At 41.1% G+C, this 22,723-nt stretch overlaps 2 protein-coding genes and 1 long non-coding RNA gene across 3 annotated transcripts in view; 2 read left to right on the plus strand and 1 right to left on the minus strand.

Annotated features, from left to right (window-relative positions):
* Window positions 1–36: 36 nt before the first annotated feature.
* Window positions 37–7,011, plus strand: LOC115307543. The gene is made up of 3 exons (XR_003915863.1): window positions 37–237; window positions 959–1,134; window positions 6,758–7,011. It is a non-coding gene; the product is annotated as an uncharacterized LOC115307543 (long non-coding RNA).
* PRELID3B (PRELI domain containing 3B) lies at window positions 2,200–7,827 on the minus strand. Its single transcript, XM_018073904.2, has 6 exons — window positions 7,763–7,827; window positions 6,792–6,960; window positions 6,345–6,434; window positions 5,867–5,937; window positions 4,976–5,078; window positions 2,200–4,299 (listed from the first exon to the last, which is right to left on the minus strand). The coding sequence occupies exons 1-6, from the start codon at window positions 7,792–7,794 to the stop codon at window positions 4,180–4,182; spliced, it is 585 nt and encodes a 194-aa protein (XP_017929393.1). The 5' UTR covers window positions 7,795–7,827; the 3' UTR covers window positions 2,200–4,179.
* Window positions 7,828–9,648: 1,821 nt separating this feature from the next.
* The window catches only part of ZNF831 (zinc finger protein 831), a 29,338-nt gene continuing 16,263 nt past the window's right edge, over window positions 9,649–22,723 (plus strand). Inside the window, exon 1 of the mRNA XM_008933038.2 lies at window positions 9,649–9,710. Coding sequence (XP_008931286.2) covers window positions 9,649–9,710 — 62 coding nt within the window. The remainder of the gene's footprint in view (window positions 9,711–22,723) is intronic.

The following is a 22,723-nucleotide window of genomic DNA, read 5'->3' on the forward strand; positions in this document are numbered from 1 at the left end:
CTAAAATCAGCTCTAATCTCAAGGTAAAGTTGCAGTTCTGTGCTGTTTCCTACAACAGGACAATATTTTGGAGGTTAGTTGATGAAGCAGATGAAGATATTATTTTTTAACTTTTGGACACCTGGATTCAAAGCAAAAGTAATTTTGCAGTGTCATCCAAGTTCTCAGCTGTCCATTCTACAAAATCAGGCATAAATAGCCTGTGGAGGGACCCAGGATCTGCAGAGCAGAATTCAGGTACACTCAAGTTTTAAGAATCTTGTCCATTACTTCCTCTTTTAATGTGTTTATTGACTTGTGTTGGCTATGCTACTTTTTAAATGTGGTTATGACAGAATAGCATGGTAATGTAAGACATTTTGTCCACAGTTGATGCTACCATTGAAAAAAAGTTTAAAAACCACCCAGGTGACATGAATGGTCCCCCAAAAAACTGTTGACCTCACTCAAATGTTGCTACTTGCCATATTAGAAAACAAACTTCTTAGCAAGGCATCGACAAGTTGAACAGGCTCTAGGCACATCAAAGTTCACAGCAAGGGCAATTGTTTCATTTAATTTGGTGTTAAAAGGATGGAGTATATGATTAGGAAAATACCACATATGTTGGTCATTTCATTCTATTCTAGCTGATATATTCAGCTGGACTATATGTATATTATCTAGCTGATACTATTTTTTTCGTTCATTGTTTTTAAACTTTTTGATTAAAGGACTGTCAGACTGTTCTGAAGAAAATGTGTAAAAGCCATTGTGTGCTGAACTTTTTGTAATATACACGTCTGAGAAGGAAGACTTTAACTTAACAATGGTACTGTTACAGAGCTATAATTTTTACTGTTCAAATAACATCAAATACTCTCTCTAGTAGATGCAATATGAAATTATTGTAATACACATTGCAGAGGCAATATAATTTCAGCCCACCCAATAGCTTCCTACATTTCTTCTCTTTCAGCATCTCACCGTGCTTGCTGGTGGCTGCACAAAGACTGTAGCACTTCTCATGGTCACGTTTTTTTGGCTCAACAAGCTGACTTGGGTCAACAAAGGCTGTGAAGACCAAGGGAAGAAGTAGGACAGCACAGCCAGGCAAGAGGGATGGCAAACACAGCATTGTCTCCTTTTATGAAGGTAAGCAATTAGCTCAGCTCAGTTGTAACACGTAAACTTACCTTTAGAATAATTTAGTTCTAGAGCAACAAATAAAGCAAAGCTGTCCAATTATTGAAGAAAGAAAATAACAGGTCCTGTGCAAGTAAAAGAAAAACCTTCACGTTCAGAAAGGGAAGGATTCTGAAGTGACTCAGTGCTTCCACACAAGGGCTCTTTGTCAGCACTCTTCAATTCTTCCATAAAGGTGACCCTGCACAGACTGCTGACCCTCCCTTTGAACCAACCATCTGTCAGGGTCAGTGGCTTGAAAAGGTTGCAGTTACTAGAAAATGGGTGCTTAGGTTTACTTAGTATTTATTGACATTTATTGGAAACGCGCTAGACTGCACAGTTTAACTGCAAGTGGAGACCACAACAGACACATCAGCAATGTTGTAGGAAATGGTGGTTCAAGTTTTTTCTGCTTTTTTCCAAAGCAAACAACTTTACATTTACAGTTAACTGCTGTGTGACTGAACAGGTGCTGACACCCATTGGTTGGGAGGGATCAGTCAGAGACCACACCACTGATTTATTCACCCCACATTCTTCCACCTCTGCCCTTTCTGCTCCTCGTGTTCCTTCCCCTTTCCCCCCCCACCACTTCTTTCCTCCTGATCCTTCAGTTTTGTCCCTCCAGCTGTAGATCCTTTCTTACCCACAACCTCCTCCATTCCTTCCAACCCCAGAACCCCCAGGTTCTCTGCCCTGCCTTAGGTCACTCCCACTGGTGCACTCATCCATGGCATCCCCCATTCCTCACAGGGATTTTGAACACAGATCTCAGTCCAAGGAGACTGAAAATCTTTCCACAAGATGGAAAGATTTTCCACAGCAAACTGTGAAATGTGGTCACCAGTTAATGTGTCAGATTTGCAGAAAAGCAGAGTTATTAAGAAGTAAAAAATGTGCAGCTGTGAATGTCCACTTCAGGATATGCATTTCAACAAAAGAAGCCACTCACTCCAGAATATTTCTTCACCTTCACCCTACTTATTTCAGATTACTCACCTCGTAATTATAAAACCCAAATAGACCAGAAAGTTTCAGGAACTAGTCACAATTCAAATAAAATTTTATTTAAAAAGCGCCACATACAGAAAGCCATACTCTGACAGAATGAGAATGCAGGCACGTAAATAAAATAGAAGAAAGAAAATTATTATCTTTCAAGAAGTTGTTGAATGCCTGCAAAAAATTAAACATTCAGTGCAGGGCCAAACTGAGTTCATACTATGCAGCCCTTAAGTGCAGAAAAATTTGGAAAAGAAAAAACTTTTAAAAAATCAGCTGATGGTAATGGCTAACCAAACATGTAAAATGAGTTTCAAGCAAAGCATTTTTATCAGAAATGATGGTACAGTTTTGCAGAAGTTTCACATACTTTAAAAATTGAAATGCTATTTCACTTGTAATAATCTGTAAAAGCATGGCAAACCTCAATGACTTTAATTTAGTATGGTAGTCTCAAATAATTTCATTTTAGAAAAATATTTAGAAGAGTTAAATTTTTAAAAGTTATTTATCTATATACCTGTTTTCTTCCCCCAACACAAACCTTACAGAAGAATGTGTTCTCGTGTGATTACCACTGAAAATAACCTCTGGTTCTCTACACAGCAGACACTACTCAATAGGCAATCTGATATAACAGAAATGGCATGCAAAATAAAATATGCTGGGACAGGTGACATTACACTTCTTAAAGGCTAAGAGGGAGTCTTGAAATCACTTGTAAGATTAGAATCAAATTTCCAGGAAAAGCCTCTGGCACCAAAATACCACCATCAGCTAATTCAGGGCTGTGCCTTTGCATTTTTCTGTCCCACTGAAGGAGCCTCACGGGACAGAGCCCCTGCTGAGGTCCCCAGCACTGCCAGCACACTGGCACACGATGTAAGGAAGGATGGCAAGGTCTGACCTTTAAGTTCCTGCAGCAAATGACTGGTGACAGTACCAAGAACATACAACGAGTACCAAGAACTGCAGAAGATTAATGAAACCCTTGAGAACACAAAGAGCCTTGTGCTGTGAGCAAATTAATCTGGAACTCAGACACTGTTTAAATTAAAAGACAACACAATATTCAGTTGATGTAGCACGTTATCTTTGGAGTGTGATCAGATTAATAAGTATATTTTTAAATATTACTTCCTTTTATGTTTAGGTACTCTTTAGCTAAATTCACAAGGGGTTTTTTGTCTTTAATTGGTTCTTTGAAGTGAACACCTACTATTGTAGCAGCTTGCAAGATTTTAAGGCTCTATGCTTATTGTACCCCTTTATTTAATAAGCTTTTAAAAATGGAGATACTTATAGAAGTTAAAGGTAAATTTTATTTTAAGGTACTGCATGCCCAGCTCATTAATGTTGCATTTAGGAACAGAAGGTAGGTCTTGGTAGGTAAGAGACAATTTGATGTTTTACCTACACTGACTGAAAAATAATTTGAGTACCATATTAATTCACCCCATTAAACAAGTTAAAAAGCTTATCAAAAATATTTTGTACATTCTTTTGTATTTCAAGCATCAAGTAATAAGCTTTCTGTTAAACCGAGTTGTGTCACACAACTGTCAAAAATCAACAAACAGAACAATGCTGGAACAACCATTCTGCTTAATTTTGGGCTTGGTCCCAAAAGAGGTAGTCCAGAAGTCACATACAAAATAAAAGTTCCACAGAAATCAGCCTAACATGCCAGTGTCCTCCACCATGTGCAGCCTCATCACTAAGTGAGGCTATTTCGTATCTGCAAACATTCTAAGTTAGTGTTCATGTAAATACAGGAACTAAACTTGAAAATGATTTCTTCATCTGTAACCGAAATTCGGTCCAGCTGACCCAATATATTAAATAGCCTTTGAACCTCAGCCTTAGTAAGAATTCAGCTTTTCTCCAAATTAAATTTGTGTTGTGCCTAATACACAGGTATGCCTTTAAATAACAAAGGATACATGTATTTAGGCTTGGAGAGAAGCTGCAGATCGTTAAGCCTCATTAGTGATACAGGTATAAGTACTATCATTTCTCTACAAACGCTGCTGCTGCCATGGAGTTCCTCATGGTTCCTCTTGCTGAAGCTGCAAACTCTTCAATTTCAGCATTCAGCCTTTTAATTACCCATTCCAGTGCTTCCCGGCCCTGCAGTTAAAGAAAAGGTTAGCATAAATCTTAGTAAAGAAGTAAATTGGTTAGGTCCTGTCTTACTGGAAATGACAAAAGAAAAGGCACAGAAATACATGCCTCTGGTATTTTTTATTTCAATAATGGAGTACTGCAGGAACATGTTCTGCCTTACATTTCATGAAAACAATCCATTAGGTCAGCAGTGCTCACATTATGATCCACAAAAGCCCTTTTAGCCAGGTTGTTTTATTGTTCTTGAGGCTGAACTCAAGACACCTTTGGATTCCTAGAGGACAGACTCTCAATTAAAACAACATGTCATTACTCCCACAGAACTACTTCAGATCTGCCTGGATGTACATCCTTTTTCAACAGCAAAAACTAACAGATGGCATCAAGAGGGCAGCATAAGAATGACAGTGCCAGACTGTCAAGTGAGTGCAGATGTTTTCTCTGGTGAGGATTCAGAGACCTTTGGCAAAAATAATTTATTATCTTCAATCACAAGAGGAAAAAGAGGAAGAAGTTCACCACACTGAGCATTCAGTCAGCATTTACTCTGCAGTAAAGGCAGTAGAACTATGTGGCCCTTTCCTAAGACTGCTGACAAAGCCAAAAAGTAAAACAGAGGCTTTTATTCCCTTTGACATTCAGCCAGTGTTAACATATTTTGCACAAAAATCATACTTACTTTTTTAGCATTAGAAGAAATTGTGTTTGCCATTAGCCCTTCTAAGTAACTGCTGAGACTGACACCTTTGACAGATATTATTGCTTCTTGTGTCAGAATGGTTCTGAAACAGAGAGCAGGAAGCTGAATTATTCTGAGTAGTTTAAAAAAGAATGCACTGCTGAAAGCAATTCACTCCTCTCCAAAAAATGCATTTCCTCACCAGCCTGGTTGTGTAACACAGAACTGGTTTATGCTTCTACTCATAAAATAAAAGCCAAGAGTGCCCACCAAGTCCAAGTGGCACTCAGCCATTTCCATCTTTAGCAGCAGGACATTAAGAGTGGAAACACAAGATCTGGAATACTAGGAAAACAGTATTAAAAACCATTCCCTTCAACAACAGGGATTTAACAGTTCTGACAGTCATGAGAGAAAAAAACTCCTATGTCAGAATCCCTAGAATGATCCTTCAGAGTTATCACTGCTTCCAGCAGTACAGACTCAGTAAGCTCTAAATTTGCCTTAAAAAAACCCAACCAACCACCAAAACACAAACCTCCAAAATTAATGACTAAAGGCAGATAAATGTGCATTCTAGTGCAGAGTCTCTGCTCAGGCTGACGGAGAGATCAGAAACAGGGGCTGGAAACTGCACATGTACAGACTCAGTTACAGACAGGACACCCTGAACAGCTGAACTGGGCTCCTTTACAGCATGACCCGAAGTGCCCCAGTGGTGCTCTGCAGAAGCAGTGCCACTGGAGGAAATGACAGTCCATTTAATCCTTTTTTAAAGTTACCATAACAGAGGCCATGTAAACCTCATCTTCTGTTCAAGGGAAACCATGGAAACTTTCAAAGCAAAGTCTGTACTACTTCAGAGCAATCTTAGAGCAGAGAGGTACTTACTTGTGTGGCTCATGAGGGTGTGGTTTGTAAACAAGCCTCTCATCTACTGACACGAGGTTTGTAAATGAAATCTGTAGAGCAATAGACAGGATCACCCCTTGATACAAATATTAAAGGGATTAAGCAAATAAAACTGCAGTTTCAAAACTAATGCTTATATTGTATTTAAACATTACACTTTTCCTCCAAGTATAGGGTTGTAGAACAAGACAGAGAAATCTCCAAGTTCAGCATTTGCTGATCTATTTCTCTTAATTTTTTTGCATCATTTACTAGCTACCACATTTATAAGAACATTTCCACAGTGGGATCAGACAGATGGAGTAGTACAGAGGGCAAAGTGTTACACGATTATTGTAACACTTGTATTGTTCTAATGCAATTTTCAGGTTATTTTTAAGATGACTTTCCTTTTCAAATGCACAAGGCGCTGTTATACCCTGTAATCCACTGCAGTTGCACAAACACAGCTACTTACATTACAGGATTTAAGCTCCATTGTTTTTTTCACAGGGTCAACAACTGAGTGCTCCTGAACATATGTCCTTGTTCTGCAGGTGCCAATGAGCTGGAGGACAGGCAAACATAGATGGGATTAATTATGCAATTTTTCCTGCCTTTAAATGTGTAAGTAGTGATAATTGCATTGAACAGACACCAAGACAACAGAATTAGGGTTTAACTTAAAAGAAAACTCTTGAGTTGAGGTCGATTAATCCTCCCAGTGGAAGCAATCTTAGATCCAGACAATCTCTGGCTATTGGGAAGTCACTATGTGTACTGCTGTTGAGCCTTCCTGATACATTAATGCTTGTGTTTTTAAACCATTAAAGTTACGAAATGATACAAGTCTATTACAACACCTGGCTCACGAGCTTCCCTTCCCTGCAGGGATCCCTTTCTGGCTCTGTGACGAAATACTCACTGATTTCACAATGGAGGGAATTCCCCACTCTGTGCTCAGGAGCCTGTGGCTGTGCAGCTTCCCACTGGGATCCACGTGTCTGTCCAGGACATCGACTCCAACCACGCTGGGGTTCATGGGATTTGGATATTTCCTCATGGCAGCTGTGGTCACAGTTTCCCAGGGGTGGCTGAGGAAACAGAGGCAGGACACAAAGTTGTACACCTTCGGTTTTAACAGGATTTCTATTAAAACTGAGTGACACATGTCACTTGATTTATGTCTTTAAAGCAGTTCCATTTCCGCTTCTCAACCCTACACATATCCTTCCTAGAGAACCACCTCTATTTCATGGACTGGACAGTGCCACATGTAAGTCAAACATACAACACACCTCATTCATCTGGTGTCATATTATATCATAACTTGATAAGAACGTTTCCATGTGACATAATGTTAATGTTAAACACTGTGCTTCATCCAGATTTCAGTAAAACTGGATTGATTTATTAAGTTGTTACTCTCCTCTAACGAGTATTTCCCTCGGATTATTTTTAACATAGGTCCTTTGGAGCACTTGAGCCCCAACATGAAGGGCCTCAGTGTGCTTCGCTCAGCGCTGCCCCTTGAAGGCGAGGGCAGCACTATAGCCCTGAGCAGCGCCGACACAGGGGGTGGGTCCGTGCACACGTCCGCAGCACACAGGGACAGCCCCGCACAGGCACAGCCCCTGCCGAGGTCCTGGAGCCTTCCCCGCAGGCCGTGACCCCGGGCCCGCAAGACGGCGCAAGGAAGGTCACGGAGAGGCCGGGCCGGCGGAGCGGGGCAGGGCGGGGCGCGGAGCACCCGCGGGGCGGGCGGTGCGGCCCGGGGAGGCGCAGCCACCGCAGCCCCGGCCCGGAGGAGCTCCGCCGTTGCTCGGGTCGGCCCCGCCGCCCCCCACCCTGCCCGGCCCGCATGCCCCCAGCCCGGCCCACCGGCCCGCCGCTCACTCAAACACGTGCTCCGAGGTCCAGATCTTCATGTCGGCGGCGGGGCCGGGCCGGGCCGCTCCCCGCAGCGCCGCTGCACCGCGGGCCGGCATTGCGCACTGCCGCCACGGGTCTGCCGCCGCCACCGCGCGCCTGCGCGGGGCACGCCGGCCGCGCCCGCCAATCGCCGCGCCGCGCCGCCGTGACGTCACGGGGCCGGCCCGGCGTGATCCGGGCAGGGCGGGGCGCGGCAGCGCAGCCCGCGGCGGGGCGAAGGGACCGGGCGCGTGTCGGAAACTCGAGTGTCCGTGTGGTTGTCTGTGGGCCCGGCTCGTTCGCCCGGCGCTCACACGAGGCTCACACGGCCCAGCCCGCCCGGGCCGTCCCGCCGGGTGCGGCGGAGCCTCAGCTGACCGATGACGTCAGCGCGGCCGCAGGTGACAGATGACGTCACGCCGCAGTTCCCGCGGCCGGCCAGCAGGGGGCGCAGGGAGCCCGGTGACGTAACCGGCGGCGGTGTGACATCACCGCGGGCGGCGTGAGGGTGACACCGCCCGGGCGGGCCCGCGGGGTTTGAGGGTGGTTTTGTAAGTGCTTTTGTAACGGGTTTTGTAAGGCCTTTCATAACCGGCGGCCGCGCTGTCCCAGCGTGGAAGGGTTTCCACGAACTGTCCCGGACCGTGTCAAACCCGAATGATTTACGATGTTGATAACGCTTTGTCGGCTGCAGCAGCAAACAAACCCACATGTCCGCTGGCGCGGCATCACGCGTCTTCTAAAATTCTCGGCCCTATTGAACGTCCCTTGAGTTTTGTGGAATTTTTGCTTTTCTTCAAGCTGCCGGAGATCATTTCAGGGACGCAGCACAGGGGGAGCGACCGCTGTGCGCTCATGAGTGCACAGAAATTGCCTCGCTGGAAAAGGGGGAGAGGGAAACTTCCCAGGGACCAGTTACTGCACCCAGTGCCAGAAATCCCGGCCTCACATTCAGGGGCTGTCCCCTGTGCATCTTCTTGTTCACACTGAACATCAAATCCACCAGCTGTGTTACAGACAAACTACTATTTAATGATACAATACCAGATTCAGTCAGTAGCAGATGGTTAAATGAGAGCTGCTAAGAGAATAAATTATTGTCGGCGATACCAACTGATGTCACTTTTCCCAACTCTCTCACCTCACAGGAACCATCCTAAACATTAACATGCTGGTGATATACCATAATGTACAGAGTTATTTCTGGAAGATCAGTTCTAAATACACGTAGTTTTAATAGCCACCCAGCTGTTTTTGCAACTGGAGAATTTTCCAAAGGATGTTAAAAATGCAAAGACTTTTGAGAAGTCTCAGTGTGACAAGCAGTTGGGGAAGATGGTGACCCTTAAATAGACCCATCCCTGATCCATCATTCTGCCTCTAGCCTCTCATCAGGGTATTTTTCTGTAAAAGAAATGTTATCTACTGGAAGCAAAGCAAAATGTCATCTCCAAGAAAGAAGCATGCCAACATATGGTGCAGATTAGGAGCTAGATTTCAGCAGTTCTTGCTCACAGAAACTTCAGGTTATTTAAACAGGAGTTTTGTTAAGTTTCTGTATCTGAGTGATATCAAGGGCAGAAAGACTTATAAACCTGACTTGTAAGAGGCATAACAAAGTCATAAATAATAAAGCCAGATTTTAGGAAAATTTGTAACTGCAGAGGAAAAAGTGGCACATCCTAAACATTACAATTCTTTACATTGGTGATGTTGCATCTTGAGAATATTTTGTACATCTTTATGACCAAGAATTTAATACTGTGACATTCAATATCTTTCCCCCTATATGTTGACATTATATGTCTAATAATTGAAATCAAAGAAAATATTATTTCAATTAATTCTGTCCAGTCCCAGGCACTACCAAGATGAACACTGAGGACCGTGATGGACATCTACAAAAGAATATAAAACTCTCTGGAAACCCAGGGTGAGATTCCTTAGTCCATATATGGCTTTCAGGAGCTGTTTGCTCACAACTTCTGAAGGCAACTAATGCACAAAATGGGCCTTGTGATCAGATGTTTCATATGGATTTTGGCAGAGCAATCTCCTTGGCATGACTAAGAAATACTTGAGATGGCTCTAGGAATTGTGTCTGGATCACATGTGTTTTCTGTGTATTCCACTCCCCGTCCATGGGGCTTCACATGCTCAAGAACAGTCTTTTAGACTTCAATTTCCACAAGTCCTCATCTGTGCTGAAGTAGCTTTTCCTTCCTTTGCAGATACTTGTCACCACAGGCACAATTACACCACATAACTCTCAGGGATGTGACTTAAATAAAGCAGATCCAATGTCTCAGGTAATGGCAAACTGAGATTTCCAGACAGAAAAACCTGAGAACAATTCAGAGTGCAAGTGTCCTGTTGTAAACCTGTGCACTCAATATGAGGGAAGAGTGTTTGGTACTTTAATTATGGAAGCAGTGAGGAAAGCCTAGGGTAGCATTCACAGAATGTAATTAGGAAGCTCTTAACAGGAGCTAATGCATATTCCAAAAGGATTTAAAGTAGTCTTTGCTGAAGAGAGAATGGCCTCTTCATCTTGACCATGGAATTGCTTTTTCTTGGAGAAGCTCTGAAAGGCAGAGTTGCAGAAACTAGATATGAAAGAGGTGTATAGAAGATGATAAATCTTCCATCAGATTCTACCCTGGATCTCATAATACCCACAGAGGGAATGACACACCCCAATTAAAACCTTGGGATAAGATCTTCAGAAACCTGTGGCCACCTGATGTGAAAAGATAGCATGGGATATGAACTGCTAATTTGCCACACTGCTACAGCTCAGTCGGTTTTAGCTAATTAGAGCTAAGAACATCAAGGGGAGACTGAGATTTTGTTACCTAGAATTTAATATCTCTCCCTTCCCTGAATAACACCCTCCACCTTGAAAAAAACCCCAAATCCCATCAATATCCTGCCCCCCCACCCCCCAATAAATTCAAACCCAGACATTATCTTTGGTTCAGAACACAGAGTTTAAGTTAGGGCATATTAAAAATGTGCATTTTTAATAGAATGATCTGGCACTAGCCCTGGGACAAACATTTGGTTGTCAGATGCCTTTTATTTTATTCATCTGCCATAAATGTGCTAAGAGTCTTAGAGCTGCACATCTTCAGAGGGCTGTTGCCTCACATACCTCCCTTATGGAGCATGTGATAGGAGTACTGCAGTTGGGAACCACACTGTCTAACACTGCCTACACTAACCAGGCTCTGGTGCTGTTTATATAATTTGAATGCAAATAATTATTTTTCTTATCAGCTTTCCCTCCCACCTGACAGCACACAAAATGCAAACCCAGTGCACACAGGATCCCACCCAGCTGCCCAACTCACCTCCTCGCCCTGAGCGCTCCAGCTGCTTCCAGTGTTGGCCCTTCCACCTGCTCCCTGGGCTGTTTTGAGGTGCTCAAATTGCCACAGGGAAATGATTTACCACATTATACAGCTGCCCTTGGATTAATGCCTGGCAGCAGAGGTCTTAAACATGGCCCTTAAATGCCTTTTGGCTAGTGAATGATCTGGTTTCGATTTAAAAACTGACTCAGGATTTGTGCTGTTTGACTTGTTAGATATAAAATTTTTGACTTTTTTTTTTTATTGTTTAGATTGTGCAGTTTCCTTGACTTCCATAGTTCAGGCAGGTTGATTTTGGTTGTACAAACAGTTCCATCTCATCTGTGTCATTAGTGGGAGCAGCAGCTGCCACCAGGTGTTTGACTGGAGTGCAGGTACCCGGCGGTGCCCAGCTCACGGATGCAATCTGACTATTCTGTTGTCTGGGAAACAGTCTCTTAAACTCTGCAGAATATGACAGTTACCAGCCAGATAATGTTTTCTCTTGCAAGCATCACAAATGTGCATGTGATCAAGTAGGCAGATGATAATCACATGTTATCACCCACAACTCATGAGCAAGCACAGTAACAGCACAATTAAAGACAAAACCACAAATTTTAAAGTACTTTGAAAATGCTGATGATTTTACGTTGTTTGGAAATAATCATGTTTCTCCCCTTATCTGATCCTTGTGTAATTCTAAAGACAACAGTTCTTATAAAAACACACTGTGCTCTCAAACATTTGTTGAATGCAACTTCCAGTGCTAAGCCTTGAAGAACCAGCGACGACAGGTCGTGGTCAGAATTCCGTGTTAAATCACAAACACAACTCATGGTCTTCAAACTTTGCTCCTGTGTCCAAAATTTGTGTCAAGCTCTTTGTTTCAGAAATCTTGTGCTTGATCAGCTGTCTTTGGACATGGTTTAAAGAAACCATAATGTGGAAATAAAAGTTGAGAATTCCTCATACACAAACTACTGCATGGAAGTGGCCACTTACCCAGACAATTGTCACCAAGACAATTATCAGATCAATTATAAACCAAACAGTCTTGAGACACCTCTGACTTACATCTGTCAGTGGCTGACCACAGAGTTATGGTGAAAGCAAGCCATTAAATCATTTCTGCTCCAAGTTTTGGGGGCTGCAGAACAGGTAGGTCCTGGATTTAAGACTCTTTCTGCTGTCCTTAGTGCTGGGGTTGTATTTGCCACCTCTTTGGGAGGGGGAGGATCCAGTCTCAGCAACTGAGAGCACAAGGCCTTGTCTCTGGGACCACAGTTCAGATCTTTAATAGTAACAGCAACTTAAGCTCAGTCCCAACCTCCTCAGCGGGGCTTGACAGCAGGAATTCCCAACTCCCAGCTGAGAAGAAATGCTGGTGTTTGGACAGGACTGACAATCCACAGCAAAACAGCGAGACTGAGAGTCAAAAACTGCACCTGAAAGTGATCCTTTTCCTTCTGGGGATGAGGCACTCCAAGAGTTTAATAGTTTTGATATTTATCTGGCCAGTGATAGTTTCCTGTTCTGAAAATACATCTATTTTCCAAGTACCTCCTAGGGGTTTTTCATGAGTTTATTTCATCCCACCTAAGGAATAAACTATAAAAGAAAAACAAATAAAAATATTAATCAAAGAGGAGAGTTTAAGATAGAAACAGAATGCAAGAATCTTCTATGCAAATGAAGTAACAGAATACTCTTCATGTACAAGTGGAACAAAAATACTTTCTTTCATGGTGTTCTCTAATAAACATTTAAAACTAACAAACAGACTCCATAAAAATCTTCATTAATTTAAAATAATAAATTTCCATTTAAGAAAAGTCAAAATTAAAGGCAATGAGGTGGTGTGATCAAATCTGTCAGAGTCCAGCTTGATAACTGCCTGAGTCTGCACTGTCCTGTAACCACTGTCTGACACTCACTACAGATGTTTTTTTATAAACTTAATGGTGAAATCTCATAGCACTTAAAGAAAGTGAGAGGAATATGTGGGAATACTTATAATCTTGGAAGTCCTGCAAAAGAACTCCACTACATTCTCTAGAACTGTCCTGATCCGAAGCCAAACACATTTATCAGGCCTGTACACAGAAAGAAAATTGGAGTAAAATTAATGCAACAACTTAAAGAGGTTCTAAGAACTTGGTGAATATTACAAGAACATATGAGCTGTAAAAATCCATTTATGGAACTTGTGGAAAACACCAAGTTAACATCATCACAACCTTAAATCCTGCTGTGGAGGTTGGGCACTTGCAGACTCAGACACTTGTCTTTCTCCACACTCTCACATCTCACTCTGTACCAGGGATGGAGAGTGTTCAGTGCACACAACAGTTCTTAGATATGGAATTCAGACTCTTCTAGGCCTTCACCCACCCCATTATTGTTAATTTGTGCAGCTTCATTAGTGATGATTAATTAGAGAGCCCTTTGAGAGAAAAAAGCTTTGCCATCATCATACTGCCTATACTTATGTGATGCTGAAACAAAGCTGTATGCATCTTAGTGTTTCAGCAATAATTAAAGGAATAAACAACATGTATAAATGAAAAAAAAATTAAATTCCAAGCACTGAGAAAGCCTCACACCCATCACAGTATGATTAAGCCAACTTGGATTAATGCCATCCATCTCCTGAGGATGTACATATGCTTGTAGAGTCCAAAATGTTAACAGCCACAAACTTAAATTTAAAATATTTCATAAAGGAATAAATATTTGTAAATGTAGTTTTAACAACGAGTAGTCTTCTCACAAAGCAACCATTTAAAATGCAATTTGCCATACCTAGGTCTTGCACATTGGACATTAAAGCACTTTCTTACCAGATGCCTCAATTTATTTTTTCTCTAAATTGAGTTATTTAAGAACCACTTCCAAGTTTCTGCACTAGCAAGTAATATTTGTATCAGTTCCACCACACTGAATCAATAGGATATCCATCAGGTTCATGATTAATAAGATGGTAAAATTGGAGCTTGAGCTTCTTAGTGTCAATGTATGGTTTTCCTGCTCAGAAATGAGGAGGTTTTATACACACCTTCTACCGGTGACAAATTCTGAGCATTCAGCAACTCTCTGCAATACATAAAATACTGTAAAGCAGTAATTATTAAACCCCAAGGTCTATAAAAAGGTAAGATGAAGAGCACAGAATCTACAGCAGCTCTTCTTTTTAATCAAGATCCGCATTCTAAGTCCGGGGCTCCCGAATCTCCAGTGGTATGAGTAGCATAGGAACAGAAAAAACAAATAGTGTGTGACCAGCTGAGCACTCCCTGAGCACATGGACTCACACGGCCTCTGCTCTGCCAGAGCATGAGCAAGGAGAGCTCTGAGTGAAACTCTGATATTAATAAAAAGCCTCCACAAAGCTTCACCAAACACAGAACTTGGAGACAGCCCAGTATCAGAAGCAACTAAAACTTATTTACTTTGGTTACCCCACAATTAATGTTTGTTCCTTTTGTAAATGTGTGTTTCAGAGTGTCATATATATATATGTATATATATCTATCTATATATATATATCTTAATCCCTGCTGATAAAATTAGGAGTACTTTCAAAACCATCTGAACACTCCTACAAGGAATCTGCACAGATTTAAACAAAAGTTAACTACAACTACCTGTAAGAAAGACCCTTATTTAGAAAAGTGATGGTGAATATTCTTTTTGGTTCAATAATTATCCATCTGATAGTGAGGATCAAAACCATGAAAAAAAGTCTGCAGAATTAGGGTTTAGGCCAACCTCAGGTGTTGAATCTCTTCTATGCTAACTTAGAAAAGATTCTTTTCCAAAAAGTAATTCCTACCTCATCTGCTTGTAGGCTTTTTTTAAATGCCTATATTAAGAGTATGGTTTGTCATCTGTTTTTTAATTAGTGTATTTTTTTGTTGCCTCTTAGAGAATCTATTCAGCACAGGCATGCATTCCAAGAACTGAAATACTAAACCAAAAGAAAAAAAAAAGATATTCTGTTTTCTGAAAATCATGGCTATAAATGAAGAGAAGGAGAACAACTGCTAACCTTGCTAAAACACTCGGAATTTCTGGAAGATGAACAAAATGGGATTATACCTGTCAGCTTTGTTAGTTAAAATGAGCACTTCAATTTAATCTGTCTTCAGAAATAATATGAGAAAGCACCGAGAGCTGTGACAGTTCACAGAGACTTAAGGGAATACCAGCCCTGGGAAGATGGAATCTTTACATGTAACAATCTGGAGAACAAACTCCTTGGCAATCATGACACATGTCTCAAACAACAAAGCTTATAGACTCTAAACTATTAAAGGAAATGTTAGGAAAAATGTTATCTCTAGTCAGAGATATTCAGATATTCACTGCTAGGAAATGTTTCCTTCACAAGCCACAATAACTAGTATTTTGTGTAGGAATAAAGAATAGGATATAACCTTCTTAGAATGGTTTGGGTTGGAAAGGATCTTCTTGGTGTGGATGAATTTGATTTTTAAAAAGCCAAGATAAAGATAAAAAATGTGAATTTACAGTCTAAAGGTGCAGTAACTAAATAGCAGAATCTATATAATTAGGCAGGAAGCTATTTACATCTGACACATTAAGTGATGAATGACCACTAACTCAAATAACACCTTATAATTGTGTCTCAGATTCTTTGATGGCTTTATTCAAGGAAATAAAAATTCCTCATGCCCACAGTAGTCTAGTGAAATAAGGAAGTATGAAATACGTAAGTAGTAGTGTCTCAGACGTTACAAACATGAAAATGTTGAGGAGATTTTCTCAAAGCTCTAGGATCAGCTAAGGACTCAATTCCCAGGAAAAAATTAGTGGGAGTTGAGCTTCCAACTCACATGTTATCTTTTTCAAAATCTGACTTAGATGGCTTTTCTGAGACAAGGGAATGGTTTCACCTTGATTTAAGAATTCACAGTTCCCAGTTCAGTCAACTGAGCCACATTTTCTCACTGCACTTTCTTACATATTGAATTTCATTCCCATGCAAGCACATAAGGATGGGTGTGTGAAGGGGTCCTTGCACAGAACACAACTTGAAAATTTGCTTTCCTGAAGTAGTTTTACTAATGACTGTTGGGGAGGACAGACCATCTTGTCCCTCAAATCTTTGCTAATAACAGAGATTTGGAAAGGTTGGTAATTATTGAAAGGGCCCTGTAATTTTGTTATACATTTTGTTCCATTGCTGTATTTTTAATTTGGAGCAGCCTTGAGGAGTTTATTAAATTGCTCAATACTTCAGAGACCTAGTTTTTATTAAAATGAACCCTGAAAGGATAGTTTAGCAATGGATCTTTACAAACACAATCACTGAAATCTATACTATGAGGAGAGCTGTTGAGATGACTGTTTCCATAACAGCATCTACAGGATGGTCCTCAGAGACACAGGATACTGTTTCTATGGCAATGGAATGTCTGAGCCTCAAGGATGCATAGAAATCCAGTATGAAAAATAGGAACTAATATTATAGATTTAAGAGGCTTCCTTTTCACACTTATCTGTGTTTAGCCACTTGTCACCCTTTTCTTATACCTACATTGTAAACATTTTGGGTTGGTGACTCTCTTTAGCTTTTTTTTTCCTAAAAAAAAAATAAAATAGGTGGTATCCAGTCATTCTGTCTGTCCTCCTCTTACAACTTCTTAAACTGTTGGCTAATTTTAATCAAGTTACACTGTGGGACTGGTGTGTGTCTCCTGGCTGGGGCTCAGAGTGGTGGCACTGGTGGGATGTTCATACAGTGAGTTCAGTTCTGTCCTCTACTGAGGCTGAGGGCAGGAGGGACTGGAGGTGATGGAAAGAAAGGGTGAGGGTATAGAACATGCACTTATGGTGCTTTGTAAGCACTTCAAATAGGCAAGTAAATGGTAACAAGTAAATCAGGAGTGTTAGAATATGGCATAGGAACAATTTCAGTGTGGTAGGAGTGTCCACACAGCCACAGACAGACATGCAGATCAGTCACTTTTTGTCTTAAGAAAACATGAATTATGTCCCTGTTAAGTAATACCAGTTTTAGCAACACTGGTGCTCTCAATTCTTTGTGCTTTTCCATATTCCTGTATCCTGACTTGGCCAGGTATTTGGCTGTAAAAATTCTCCCAGATTATCCTACTGGGGTCAAATTTACAAAGGATCTGTAATATGTTAGATATTGGGCTTGACACTGAGCAGATTCACTTGTGCACAAAGAACTTGTGCACTTCTTTGCAGGGGACCATCAGAAATTAAACCAAATACAACTAAAAAGCAGAGTATTTTCAGTAATTTCAGAGCACCACGTCTGGAGCCTGAGTCTGGGTGCAGTGAGTGTCTGGATGCTGGAGACTTTTCTTAGCATGTACCCAGAATTTCAGGACAAGGAGATAACACATGTTAATAGCTGAAAAACTGCTGATATAATTTCGGTGTCTGCTTTTGAAAATCAGAGCCATTAATGGTGTCAATAAATTACAAAAACTCATGGTAATCCAATTACTGCTATTTTAAAACACTAAGGTTCCTTTGTAGCTATGGAAACAAAAATGCAGACATTAATGAGCAAGGGGGAAAAAACCCTGGTGTTTCCTTGACGACAGATAAAAGGAAAGCTCCATGAAACCCGAAGGGGAGAGGGACAGAAATACCTCTTACCATGACACACACAACTGAAATACAAGTCCAGTGCAATGACAGCCTTCACTCTGCCAGGAAGCTACAAGTGCTCCTTCCCATTTCCCACCTTTATCCATGCACGAGGCATTCTGTGTGTCCCACTGATTGTCTCTGTGAGGGTAACAATTGAAATGGCATTTTAAAGCCTGTGATAAGAAGCAGAACCCTTCTGGGCTGTGCCTGGAGCAGGTGAGTGTTGTACAGAACACTCAGACATCAGGCAAGAGGTAAATGATTGGTCCCAAATCTGAGACTGGTGCTTTGCAGTGTGAGTTTGACTCATGTGCTGCACAGGAAGCTCAGCATGGGCAGGGCAGACACCACCACTGCACACCCAGAGGTTGAAGGGCAGCATCATAAATTCTGGAGTGCATCATAAATTCTGTGTACATGTATAGATTTATACATAGTACCCCTTCTCCCAGTGAAAACCTGCCTAAGTGTCAGGTAAAATTATGACACAGATACAAGGAGTGTGCAACTGCAACTTAATTAGTAGCACCTGAAATTTAGCTGGCAGCTCTCACAAAATCCCAAAATATGGTTTGTCAGAGGAACTCAACACTGTTCAAAGATAATAAAACAAGAGAGGAATTGTAGGTAAACGAGAAGACACCAGTCAGATTACAGGGTTGCTTTCCAGTGGATAGCATATAGCCTAACAGAATATTGACATGTAAAATCATTAATAAAATTAATAAATAGGAGAATTAATTGGCAAATTTCCCATAGGCATTTCGGAAGAACTGAACTTTAAAAAAAGGTCTCCCTTTAACTCTATCCAGTTTACAGTACAAGTGAAGATCCCTTCATAGTGGGAAGGCAAGTGTATCAATTGGTTCAAACCCCTAAATTATTTTGTGTCTACAGCAATAAAGAGCTGGATTCTAAGCTACAGGAATGTAGGGTTTCCTTGACAACATGTTGAGAAAAGACACAACTACATGAAAACTTACAGGGAAAATTAAAAATCAAAATAGCTGAGTTGGCTGAATGGAGCAGACTGTGGACTGGGACAGTCTACCTGTGACTCTGTTGGCCTGGGTCATGGTGAGGGGAATGCTCTGTTTCTATATTTATAGTTACTGATGCTTCCTTTTACTGGTTTTGACACTGATCTGAAAGTTGGTTCAAATGATCAATGACTGTCAAATTCTATTCTCTTTTCTGTAAAACACATTTAAGTTAGTGTAGTTGGGGGTTTTCAGAACATTTCTGACTACTGTCAGTAGTTCTGGTTATGTGTTTTTCTATGACAAGTCAGAAACAGATGGAAAAATTAATATGTCTATAGTTTGTGCACGTACAAACCAGCAAACCTTCCTGCCTTTTTGAGTTGAAGCAACTGTTTCTCTGACAGCTCCATTGCTTCTAAGTGTGTCATAATTGTAATTACTCATATTTAAGATGTGATATGCCTGAAAATTAATCATTAATCCAAGAGAAATTACTGCTAATTAATCAGCAATCTATAAGACCTGGAAAGACCCTTCGTATTTCTCCTGCAAAACATCTGTTTTGTAGAAGAGGCACCGTAACATCCTCCACTTTTTAACCTTTCAACTGCCAGGAAAAGGATGATTTGAGCAAAGAGGAGTAATTGGAGATCTTCATTCCCACCCAATCATCTGATGCTTTAGAAACAAAGCTGGACTCACACATCTGCCTTTTCTCTCTGATGTCCAAGTTTTTTCTTGGATTGTAGACTGTCCTCATAAATTAATTCATGAAACAGTCCTTCACTATACCTTTTTATGGTGAACTAATACTAAAAATCTAAACCAAATAACCCCCACATCAAACTGTATGAGGATTCAGCATTTAGAGCCTCACCTAAAACACATTAAATCTAAACCTGGAAAAAAAGATTTGTGGGTTTTTAGTGGAAGGTGGTTTGAGGCTGGATTTTTTGTTTTCTTTTTTCTTTTCTCCTCTGGGTGTGTGTCCAGCTCTGCTGCTGGGCTGTGAAAGGAACCCAAGCACTTTAAAGGAGACATTCCATTCTCAGTGAAACACTGAGTTGTGTGTGCACCCAGCTGAACCTTTTCAGTGCTGTGACTGCCTTTGCATTTTCTCAGCAGCCCTGGGGTCTTTTCCCTCTGGGATCCATTACTTTGTCTTCTGTTTTAGTTTTCCTTGAACTGGCTTTTCTTTGGCAAGTAGACTCGTGTTTGCTTCTAATGAAGCTACATCTCTCCCTTTTGCTGTTCAAGCACATTTTTAAGTTTTTTTCTCTTGGACTTCTTTTTCCTGTATGGCCTGACCAGTTTGTGAGGGTTACTGTCCTCTCTGGGTGGTGGTTTTTACTGGCTCAACAAGACAGAAGTGCCAGATGAATCCTACTAGGTGTTCTGCATTATTGATATGAGAGTAGTAGTTGGCTGTCCTGTTTCCTGGAATGCTTTGAATTTTTTTATACTTACTTTTTTCCCCAGACTTTTAATAATTGCTTTAAGAGATTCTGTGAATTTACAAAGCTGTGATCTTTGTGAAAAAAAAAAAGTCATGTTAATGGTGGAAATGTGCCTTTGGTCAAGTGAAAGTTGTGAAGGCAACCATGATTTCTCTACATTCAGAGTTCATGTCTATAAGGGAAATATTGCCATTTATGATAACCAATAGCAATATTTCATAATGGTTCTTCATGGAGAGCAGTCCTCAGGGGAGGATTAGGTGCATTTAGACATTCAGAAATGGTGACTTGGAAATACACCATCTACAGGGTCAGGATACATAGTTGTTCATGTCACATTAACCTTTCAGAGTTACTGCTTCAGGGTGTGTATTTTGTTACTAAACTTCACTGAATTGATTTAAGCAATTCCAGTTTGCAATCCTCATCAGGCTGCACAATGGCACTCGGTCTGCATGAATGGAGCCCTGCTGGGAGCCACATTTCTTGTCTCTCCAAACATTCACTTTTCTGTATCAGCTGAGGCCACAGACATTTCGCCAGTAAAATATTCCTGGAGCTGACCCCAGCTGTTAGTGTGTACATGAAACAAGAATTCAAGCTTCTACTGTGGCCAGTAGCCAGACCCCCTTGGTACCAAGGCTTAGTGCTGTGTGTTAGTGGCAATATCTCTGAGAGTTTTACCAGGTACAGAACTGAAGGTCGTTTTTCATTCACTGTTGGGTGATTCACTGCTCAAGCCCTTTATCAGTCTTAGTTAAAGTTCAGGATTAGTAGTCTGAAGTCCTCAAGTCCAATCTTGCTGTTTTCACTCACACACTAAATTGTGCTGGTTTGGCATCCACTTCTGGGTCCTCAGCCCTGGGAACTCTCCCTGCTTCACCCTCTGGGCAGGAGATGAGCTGAGAACTGCCAGGGATACCCTGCACTAAACAGCAATGTGGGCATCACAAAGTGTCTCCTCTTTCCCACCCTCTTTGCCTGTGTTTCCCTGCTTTTGATTGTCAGCACAACGTCAAAGGTAATAGAAATCCTGAGTGATTTGGGGATCCTTTGAATATTTGAAAAAATAGACAGCCAAACCTTTCCACTCCAGAATGCACAAGCCTTCTGTCCAAGCACATGATTTTCAAGCTGGTTGTCTTCTCTCAAGGTACATGAAGATATATATTTAACAAGTGTTAGTCCCTGACTACCATGGAGCAGCCAAGGCATAAAGGCTCCTTGGAGTTTTCAAGCTCCTTTCTAAAACTGTTTTTTCTCTCATTCACTCTTTGTGGTAAAAAATCTGCTTGAGAAGTGTTCTTGTTTGTCTGACAAAAACCTTCCACCTGTCCCTCCCAACAACAGTGTGCCTGTAACTGTTTATATTCAGTCTCTTGTGTCAGCAATTTCGTATCAGCTTAAACAGCACTTTCCTCTCCTTCCCCCCGATGTTACAGAGAACATCCCCTTTGTCTCACTCCTGTTGGTCTCCAGTACTTACAACAAACATTCAAGTCTGTTTTCTGCCCAATTTGGGTGAGTAAACCTGAGGCATTGCTGGACTACTGAACAAAAGTGGGTGCCAGCATGTTTTCTTTTCTGTGTTTTGTGGAATATTCAAGGAAATAGTCCTGGCCTCATTTTTCCTACCTGGCCAGTTGTGGAATGGCTGCTCTGTCTATCCCATAGTGCTACTTGGTGCTCCCAAGATCTGGGTACCTATTTAGCACGTCCAAAGGCAGAAATACAGGTGTGCTCTGAAGACTTTTACCGTGGAAATCTGGACAGCCTTCTGGAATACAAGCTCTTGTAGGTTAATTTAAAAACAGCAGCAAAACCCATAACAAAATGTTCACACTATGTAAAATCTAAAAACCTTCCTAAACACTTAATTTACCTATTATTATTTTTTTTTTAATTTAGAGGATGAAGAAGAAACTTGCCTGCCTAAGTTAAAAAAAAAAAAAAGCAACAAACAAACCTTAGGAAAAAAATAAAAGGCAAAAAGCGATAATTTTTCATTTGTGCCTGATGGGGTTGTGTGTGTGTTTTTTTTTTTTTTTAACTGTTTGCAAATCTTCAGTGTAATGGTTTGAAACCCAGTCGTGTCATTTCTTTACGCCCACACACAGAGCTGCAGTAGTGCAGACACTGTAGCAGGCAAACCATATTACCAGCATCGGCCATTAAAACTCTTCCTACACCAGCGTGGGCTGACTTCACCCCCTCCTCTCTTTGCACACACCCCACCACCCACCTTTCAGTTTTCAAACGCTCCAAAAAAAAAAAAAAAAAAAAAAAAAAGAGAAGAGAGAGACACTGAAAAAAGAAAAACAGGATGCTTCTTTTGTTTCAACGCTATTCCAGGGACCTGAACCTCTCCACCTGCCTGTGAATTGGCCACCTAAAGGTTAGCAAGTGTTTCGTTCTCGTTTTATGTGGGCAGATAATTAAATTCGAGATGGTAAGGCAGAAATTTTGAAGTTCTAATTTTTTTAATGTGATGGTTCTTTC

The sequence above is a fragment of the Manacus vitellinus genome, unplaced genomic scaffold, assembly GCF_001715985.3.
Source record: "Manacus vitellinus isolate BGI_N305 unplaced genomic scaffold, ASM171598v3 scaffold_26_pilon, whole genome shotgun sequence".
Lineage (NCBI taxonomy): Eukaryota > Metazoa > Chordata > Aves > Passeriformes > Pipridae > Manacus > Manacus vitellinus.

What these genes read in the sequence shown, in the direction of transcription:
- PRELID3B (XM_018073904.2), bottom strand. Translation starts at nt 7,794, where the DNA reads ATGAAGATCTGGACCTCGGAGCACGTGTTTGA. An exon ending in TTCCCTCCATTGTGAAATCA is followed by an intron (nt 6,435 to 6,791) that starts GTGAGTATTTCG and finishes CCTGTCCTCCAG; the next exon opens with CTCATTGGCACCTGCAGAAC. An exon ending in TTTCTTCTAATGCTAAAAAA is followed by an intron (nt 4,300 to 4,975) that starts GTAAGTATGATT and finishes CTTTAACTGCAG; the next exon opens with GGCCGGGAAGCACTGGAATG.